General features: G+C 26.5%; 2 protein-coding genes across 3 annotated transcripts; one reads left to right on the top strand and one right to left on the bottom strand.

The window, feature by feature from the left end:
* Window positions 1-1,769: 1,769 nt before the first annotated feature.
* Window positions 1,770-4,641, bottom strand: LOC134829105 (uncharacterized). The gene is made up of 5 exons (XM_063842103.1): window positions 4,486-4,641; window positions 3,953-4,428; window positions 2,630-2,961; window positions 1,980-2,570; window positions 1,770-1,920 (listed from the first exon to the last, which is right to left on the bottom strand). The coding sequence occupies exons 1-5, from the start codon at window positions 4,610-4,612 to the stop codon at window positions 1,770-1,772; spliced, it is 1,677 nt and encodes a 558-aa protein (XP_063698173.1). The 5' UTR covers window positions 4,613-4,641.
* Window positions 4,642-4,828: 187 nt separating this feature from the next.
* On the top strand, window positions 4,829-6,431 carry LOC134831336 (acyl-CoA-binding domain-containing protein 5-like). Of its 2 annotated transcripts, none has more exons than XM_063845048.1 (3): window positions 4,829-4,962; window positions 5,212-5,330; window positions 5,395-6,431. In XM_063845048.1, exons 2-3 carry the CDS (start codon window positions 5,270-5,272, stop codon window positions 6,150-6,152), a joined length of 819 nt encoding a protein of 272 aa, XP_063701118.1. In that variant the 5' UTR covers window positions 4,829-4,962; window positions 5,212-5,269; the 3' UTR covers window positions 6,153-6,431. The 2 variants fall into 2 exon arrangements, with proteins under 2 accessions (XP_063701118.1, XP_063701119.1); XM_063845049.1 differs by having other exon boundaries at window positions 4,838-4,962; window positions 5,209-5,330.
* Window positions 6,432-8,317: the final 1,886 nt, after the last annotated feature.

Below are 8,317 nucleotides of genomic sequence, written 5' to 3'. Positions count from 1 at the left end.
ACTCTACTGAAGGTATTTAACGACGATGACGATTTTTTTAATAACAAACCGAAGTCACATACACATGCGTCGAAGGTACATGCCCGGAATGCCGATCACATATGCAACACACATGCAACACCCATACGGAGCGAAGAGAAGTAGTTGAGCTTGTTTATTTGGAGATTAAATAATTTATTATCGTCGGAAAACGATTTCGTTTGCAGTATTTATATTAATTAATTTACGTTAGAGACAAAGGTCGTGCGTTGCATTTTGGTGATTTTCCGAAAACGATGCAAGCGAAAGTGAAGTTTTGATGGGATTTTTGGTTTTTTGAGGGTTTGCGCGGATGTCAGGCTGAAATTTTTTTTAATTTTAATAAAATTTGTTGTTTTTTGTTTAAAATTTGATATAAAACAGGTTTTTATAAAAAAAAAAATAAATTTTTAAATCAAGTAGATGAATAAATTTAAAAAGAATTGATAATAAAAAATTAATAAAAAAAACTTTAAGCTTGGACAGTTCAAAGCTCGAAAGTTAGAATTTTTTTTTATTCTAAAAATAAAAATAAATTTAAAAATAAAAATTCACTTATAATTTTGAAAATTTTGATTTTTTTTAATTTTTTATATATTTTTTTAAACTTCTTAAAATTTAAAAAAAAATTTTATTAATTATTTTAATTATTTTAAATTTTTTAATTTTTTTTAATAAGAATTTTTATTTCTTAAAATTTTTTTTTTTTTTAAGAATTTTTAAAATTTTTTAAGTTATATAAATTTATTTTTTCAATTTTTTAATTTTTTTTAATTTTTTTAAATTTTTAAATTTTTTTAAATTTCTTTATTTTTAAGAATTTTTGATTTCAAAAAAAAATTTTTGATTTAAAAATATTTTTTATGATTCGTAGTTTTTTTAAATTTTTAATTTTTTAAAATTTGTTAAAATTTTTATTTTTATATTTTAAAAATTTAACTTCAAGTTTTTTAGAGGATTCAAAGTTTCATTAATTAAATTTAATTCACTGATTTAACCTTAATTTTTGTAAAAAAAAAATTTTTGTTCATTTTTTTTAGAAAAAAAATATTTTTTGAAGAATAAAATTTTTTAAATTGTCTAAAAATGGTAAATTTTTGACCAAAAAAATTTAAATGTCAGTTTAAAAAATTACTGTTAAAAAATTTGAAAATCGTCTTTTGCTAATTCAATATTTTTTTGTAGGTTAAGATGCTAATAAAAATTGTAGAAAATGTAGAGAAATTTTAAATTTTGAAGAAAAATTAGTAAAAATGAGAAAAATTTTTAAAAATATTTCGATTCGATAAAAAATTTAATTTTAAAAAATATTTCAAAATTTTTAAGACTTACAAAACTTAGAAAAATTCAAATTTGAAAATTATTCTTTTCTAATAAGATTTTAAGACTTTTTATAGTATTGAATTAAAATTTTTTAAAAATGTGTTTAAAAAAATTTTTAAAATATTTAAAATTAAAAATATTTACATTTTTGACGTAATTAAATAAAAAATTTGAAAATGTCAATTCAAAAATTTTCCGTTAAAAATTTTTAAAATATTTTTTTACCAATTTAAAACTTTTCTTGAGCAAAAATCTTATAAAAATGATAAAATTTTGAAATTTTAAAAAAATAATTTCATTAAAAATCGAAATTAACTAAATTTTAATATTTTTTAATTGAAAAATCCCTCATAAAATATTCAAAGACAATACCATAATTCACTCTACCAACAATAAATTTCTTCGCGACATGCATCTGTGCACTTCACTTACATTCGTTTCGCCTCTTCCAAGTCTGCTCTCAAGTTCTCTATGACATCTTCGCAGCTGTGTCGATCATTTTCGTCATGTACGTGATACATTTGTTCGAGTTTCGTGTAATCCGACAATTCTTTCAATTCTTCCTCGAGTATTTTGCATCTGTACAAACAAAATTTTTGCGTTAAAAATAATTTTTTTCTCAATTTTTCATGACTTACTTCTCACAAGTTGTTATAATTTTGCCAACATCGGGCGACGGAACTCCCTCAATTATTGCCGAGAGCCTTCTGCGGAAAATTACGGGCGTTTGAATGCGATTGCAAACCCTTTTGGGACTCGGACTTTGTGTAAAACTCATATTTTCCCCGGGCTCGAATTGCTCATCCATCAAATTCGGCATTTCGAAGGTTTCGTGATGATGCGTCGCGTGGGTGCCGCGTTGCGTTGTGAAAATTGGCGGCGGCGGAGGCATCAAAGCACGCAACGAGTCTTGTTCGAATTCTTCAATTTCTTGACGAGAATCTTGATTTTCATTGCCGAGACAATGCCACGTTTGTCGTCGTAAATTTTGCTTGCGCGACGCTTTTTTCGAGCGAATGAACTGCATTTCGCACCGTTCAATGCGATCGATGATGTCTTGTCGCATGGATTCGGCAGTGTGACCTACGCCGGCACTTTGACGTGCCATTTCGGCAATTTGTTTTCGTAATCCGGTGATTTTTTGGTTCAAACGCTTGATCATCGCCTGATCCGAGAGGATTTCGTTCAGTTTGGGCGTGTTTTTGACGTTTTTAGCACGAGAAGCGAATCTAAAAAAATTTTTTTTTTTCATAAAAATTTAGAAAAATTCAAAAAATTTGAAAATTACCTCAAAGTATTTCGAGTTTCTTCTCTTTCAGCAGGACTGACAGTACAAATAACGACAGATTTGGCATTTCCGCCCAAGGAATGTTGGATGACTCGAGTTAGTTTGGAGTTTCGGAACACGATGAACTTGTCTTCGCCCTCTTTTTTCTCAGAAAGTTCTTTGATGACACGTCCCAATTCCAAAAGTGACTTGTTTATGGAGATTCCTTCCTTGAGACGATCTCCTGTGGCGTTTGTTTTGTTGACACTTTCTGAACCGGCGAGATCGACAAGGTCTAAAATGCCCATTTTGATGGATGAACCTTCTTCGTGTTGCTCTTGGGATTCGATCATCTACAGAAAATAATTATTTTAAATGTTTAAAAAATTTTTTCACATAATTTTAATTTATTTTTTCAATTTTTCTGCTTTTGAAAAATTTAAATTTTAATTAAATTAAACTTATTTTTAATTTTTTTAAATTTTAATTTTTAAAAAGAACTCTAAAATTTTTCTCTAAAGTTAAAAAAAAAATTTGTCTCGATTTTTACAATAAATTTAATTTCTGAATTTAAAAAATTTTTAATTTAATTTTTTTTAACGAAATCATTTAAAAAAATAAAATAAATAATCTAATTTGAAAAAAAAACATAAAAATGGGTGAAAAATGAAGATGAAAAATTTTTTGACAGAAAATTTCAAGAATGTCAATTTAAAAAAATGTCCGTTAAAAATTTTAATTTTTTTAGGCAACAAAAATTTTTTTCTTTACTATTATTTTTTGGAAAAAAAAAAAAATTAAACTTAATTATTTTTTAATTAATAAATAAAATATTTAATTAATTATTAATAAATTAAATTTTAAATATTTATTTTTGCTTCAAATTAAATTTTTTTAACTTCAAAAAATATTTTTTTTTTTATTAAAAAAATGTTAAATAATTTTTAATTTAAATTTTTATTTGATTTTTTTTTTATAAGTATTTTTGCTAAAATTTTAATTTTTTAATATTTTTTTAAAGTTAAAAAAGTTTTTAAAATTAAATTTAAATATTTTTAGTAAAAAAAATGACAAAATAATTTAATTTAAAAATAAAATTAAAAAAATCTTCAAGAATATTTATTTATGAAAAAAATCACAAAAATTCAAAGTCAAAAAAAAAAATTTTAAAAAATTTTTTTTCAATAATTTTTCACTTTTTAAAACATTTTCAAAAAATTACCAAAAATTTAAATAATTTGAAAAAAATTTAAAAAAAATTAAAAATAAATTTTTAAAAAATTTAAAAAAAATTTTTAAAAAAAAAAATAAATTTTTAAAAATTTAGAAAAAAAATTTACTTACAATTCTAAAAATCGTATGCGACCGCGAAGATCTATCATTCATCGCCGTTTCTCCCATCCGTTTCGTCGCATTTCCTTGTTCAATCAAATCCAGCACATTCGTCGCCTTCCTCACAACTTTTTCCGTTGCCTCTTTTATCATCACTGCTCCATCCTGCGTTTCAAAAACTTCCAAATTTGTCTTCTCAGGCGCCAGCAAATCATTAATTTTCTCATTATAAATCTCCAGAAACGAACATCGCACCATATAAATGTCTCTGTCATCATGTTTTTCGACAATATCAAAAATATTTTCGGCCACAAGTCGAATAATTCCCTTATTTTTGTCATTTCCCATCATTGTGTAGGTTTTCCCGGACGCTGTTTGCCCGTAAGCCATCACGGAGCCATTAAAACCTTGCACACACGAGTCCACAATTTGGGAAATTGCCATTTCGTAAAGCGATTGTGTCGAATCCGCACCGCCAAAGACATGATCTGAACGAATTTTGAGTAAATTTAACGAAATTTCATGAAAAAATAGCAAAAACTCACCATAAATGCACGGTTTACTCGGAGTTGTGGCATCCAATTCGACAATTTCGTTGTCCGAAACTTTTTCCCAACATATTTTTTCGTTGCTTTCGATCTCGCGTCCTATTAGGGGACGAAGTTTTACCATTACCTTCACATTATTCGATTGTCCCGGCTTGTTACTCGCCATTTTGATGCAAAATTCACGCAAATATCATGGAAAAATAAACAAAATCTACGCAGCACAACAATCGTGATGTCTGTTTGCGTTGACGAACGTCGAAAAATAACCGCCGAAACGAGTAGGGTTGCCAGATTTCGTAAAATTTTGACATTTTTCGATCAAAAATGCAAATCGGGCAACCTTACGTTGGGATGTCAAAACGAAAGTGAAGTGCTCAGCTGGATTTTTGTGTATTTTCTGATCAATACTGCTTTTATTTGTCCATTTTCGACGAAAAATTTTGATTTTTGGACCGGATTCTTATTGGAAAAGAGGTAAAAATTAAATTTCCCTTCTCGAAAGTTGATAAAATCGCTATCTTTCGTCAAAGGATCAAAGTTCAACTTGCAATTTTGCTTCCTTCGGGCGAAATTTAAGCAATTTCCTTTAATTATTCCTCCGTAAAATCTAAAATTCGAAAAAAAATTCATAAAAAAATTTTTTTTTAAAGAAATTTTTTAATGGAAGACCTTTTCACCTGTAACTCATTAAAATAATTGCCCATTTTTTACTATTTTCAGTAGAAATCCATTCGATTCGGTGTCTTTTTGTGTGTTGCAGTAACAATAAAGCCCATCAAGCATGACTACAGAGGAAAGATTTAAAGCTGCCGTCAACGTAATACGAAATTTGCCAAAAAATGGTAAAAAAATAAATTTTTTTTCTTACCTGCTTCGGAGTTTATTGCGTAATTTTCGTTTTTTCAGGTTCCTACCAGCCCAGTTCCGCGATGATGTTGCAATTTTACTCGTATTTCAAGCAAGCAACGGAAGGCCCATGCAAAGGAGCTCGTCCTGCGTTCTGGGATGTGGTTGGTCGTGCCAAATATGACTCGTGGAAGGCATTGGGAGACATGTCGAAGGAACAAGCGATGAACAATTACGTCGGCGAACTGCGAAAAATCGTCGAAACGATGAGTTTTACCGAAAATGTCGCCAATTTCGTCGGTAGCATCAGTGAAATTGAAAATATTGATGTCAATGATTTGGATTTAATTGCGCCGGAAGCCATGAAACACGCGAGATCTCGTCCTGGATCGCCATTCGCGTCGAGAGATACGAGCCCGCAACGACCTGTGACAGTTCCCGCTATGACGACGATGACAAATGGGCATCATCATCCCCTTTCCGACTCGGATGACGAGTTTAACTCCGCCGATGAGAGCGATGCGTTCCATCATCAACCCAGAAGTCGACGTGCGGTTGCCTATCAACAAGACTCGATGCTCGTACAAAACATTAACGCAACTGTGGAACAAATGCAAAAGGATTTGGCGACGTTACAAGCGAATTTTTCGCAACTCGAGCGAAATTTGACACAAATGAAAGCCGCACAGAAGAGTTACAAACATATTTACCCGAAATGGTGGCCATGGAAAAATGTGGCGCCAAGTTTCGTGCTTTTTGTTATCCTTTGGCCGATTGTGTACAATCGCATCGTCAACAGATTACAACGAAGAAAATGAAAAAAATCCTGAAAAGACAAAAATTAGGCAATTTTATAAGTTTGTGATGTAAGAAAAAAAAAATTACGGTGAAAGGTTAAAAAAAATTTTTTTAGGAAAATATTATCTCGTTCTACTTAAAAAACGACAAAAATAAGTAGAAATTAGGAGAAAAGTTACCCGGAACAATCAAACATTCATATTTTTTTGAATTATTTGTTAAGCATTTGTTAAGATTTTTATGTTATTAATTTTAAAAATATATATTTTTATTGAAGACAAGGTTTCCTTATGTTGATATCCGTCTATCGTTTTATTGCATCTAATTAAAAAAATAAAAAATAATTAATTCAGGTGGTTGTACAAAAAAAAATAATTAATTAAATTAAAATCAAGGAAATTAAGCCAAGTTAAAGCAAAATAAAATAAAAAAATTAGGTAAAAATTAGGCAAAAAAAATACAACAATTTAAAAAGCTTTATACAACATAATAAAAATATTTTAGACGAATAATAAAGATATATTTTCTTTTTTTATATTAAAAAAAAAATGCATTTTTAATTAAAAAAAAAATAATATTTAGGTAAAAAAATTATTTTTACAATTTTTCATTTTTTTAGTTCTTAAAAAATTAAATAAATAATTTTTTTAGAAAAAAAATTTTTGTTTTTAAATTATTTTTTTTTTAATTTTAATTTTTAAAAATTAAAACAAAAAAAAAAAAATAATATTTAGAAAAAAATTAATTTTTAAATTTGTAAAAAAAATTTATTTTTACAATTTTTCATTTTTTTAGTTTTTGAAAGCAAAAATTAAATAAAATTAATTTTTTTTTCAAGATGGAAATTTTTTAAAATTACATTGTTTTTGCAAAAAATTTTTTTGTAATTTTTTTAACAAAATTTTTATTTAAATTTTACTAAAAAAAATGTTTATTTTTAAAAAATAAAAAAACAAAAATTTTAAAACAAATTTTTATTTTTAATTTTTAAAAAATTTTTTTACTAAAAATAAAACTTTAGAATTTGAATGAAAAATATTTAATTAAAATTTTATTTTAATTTAATTTACAAAATCTAAAAAATTAAAAGTTAAAATTTTTAATTTTAAATTAAAATATTTTAAAAATAATTTTTTTTTAAAAATATTTTTTTTTTTAAATTTTTTTATATTTTAAAAATTAAAAAAAATATATTTTTGAAAAAAAAAAAATCATAAAATTTTTTAAAAAAAATTAATTTTTTTTAAATTTTAATCTTCATGAATGACAAACGCCTCACGTTATCAAATCTTCATCTGTTCCCTTGTCGGCAATGTTTTTGTTATTGTTCGTGTCAGTTCAGTGAATTACTTTACTTAGTTATCTCTAAAAAAAATTCTTGTCTTTCATAAAAAATGTCTTTCTTCAATTTTTCCTTAATTTTCTGTATTTTTCTCCAAGTTTTCACTCCATGCCTGTCAATTCGTCAATCCTACACTTTATCCGGCAAACGATGCATTTCCGAGTGTCTCAGCTACACTTTTTACTACTATTGCTACTACACATTCTACCAATGGGACTATTGTGAGCCCAACAAAAAAATATTTCACGTCGATTCAAGGATTCGCAGGCAAATTGCAGCAGTCAATGCGATTACTTCGATTATCAATCAATGGTGTTTTTGGGAGCTTTGAATCACGAAGAAAATCGCGGAATTAAGTCGGTTTGGGGATGGGATTATTGCAGCTTGGCAGAATATTCGGTGTTTGGGAATAAATGCATCAATAAATGCGTCAAGGGCGAAAGTGGGTCTTTGGAAAAATTCGGCGATGCCAATGAAAAAATGGACCAGATCCGTTGGTTTTTCGGAGAACAAGACTGAATTTGAGGTTGATATGATTTTAGTTGAAAGCGACAACGAGGTTGGAACGGATTTGAGATATAAAGTTGAATTGAAAAATTAAAAAATTATTTTTAAAAATAAAAAAAAATATTTTAAATAAAAAATAAATTTAAAAAAAAAACAAAATTTATTAAAAATTGTTTTAAATATTTTTTTTACTTTAACAAAAAAAAAAATTAAATTAAAAAAATAATTTTTAAAAATTTAAAAAAAAAATAATTTAATTTAATAAATTAAAAAATTTTTAATAAATTTTTTTTATTTTTTTTTTTAACAAAAAAAAATAAATTTTTTAAATTTAAT

This window comes from Culicoides brevitarsis, chromosome 2 (assembly GCF_036172545.1).
Source record: "Culicoides brevitarsis isolate CSIRO-B50_1 chromosome 2, AGI_CSIRO_Cbre_v1, whole genome shotgun sequence".
In the NCBI taxonomy this organism is placed as follows: domain Eukaryota; kingdom Metazoa; phylum Arthropoda; class Insecta; order Diptera; family Ceratopogonidae; genus Culicoides; species Culicoides brevitarsis.
Note: the sequence above shows the minus strand (reverse complement) of the source record. Positions and strands in the feature narration are given on the sequence as shown.

What these genes read in the sequence shown, in the direction of transcription:
- LOC134829105 (XM_063842103.1), bottom strand. Translation starts at nt 4,612, where the DNA reads ATGGTAAAACTTCGTCCCCTAATAGGACGCGAGATCGAAAGCAACGAA. An exon ending in GAAACTCGAAATACTTTGAG is followed by an intron (nt 2,571 to 2,629) that starts GTAATTTTCAAA and finishes AAATTTTTTTAG; the next exon opens with ATTCGCTTCTCGTGCTAAAA. An exon ending in ATTATAACAACTTGTGAGAA is followed by an intron (nt 1,921 to 1,979) that starts GTAAGTCATGAA and finishes TTGTTTGTACAG; the next exon opens with ATGCAAAATACTCGAGGAAG.
- LOC134831336 (XM_063845048.1), top strand. Translation starts at nt 5,270, where the DNA reads ATGACTACAGAGGAAAGATTTAAAGCTGCCGTCAACGTAATACGAAAT. An exon ending in ACGAAATTTGCCAAAAAATG is followed by an intron (nt 5,331 to 5,394) that starts GTAAAAAAATAA and finishes TCGTTTTTTCAG; the next exon opens with GTTCCTACCAGCCCAGTTCC.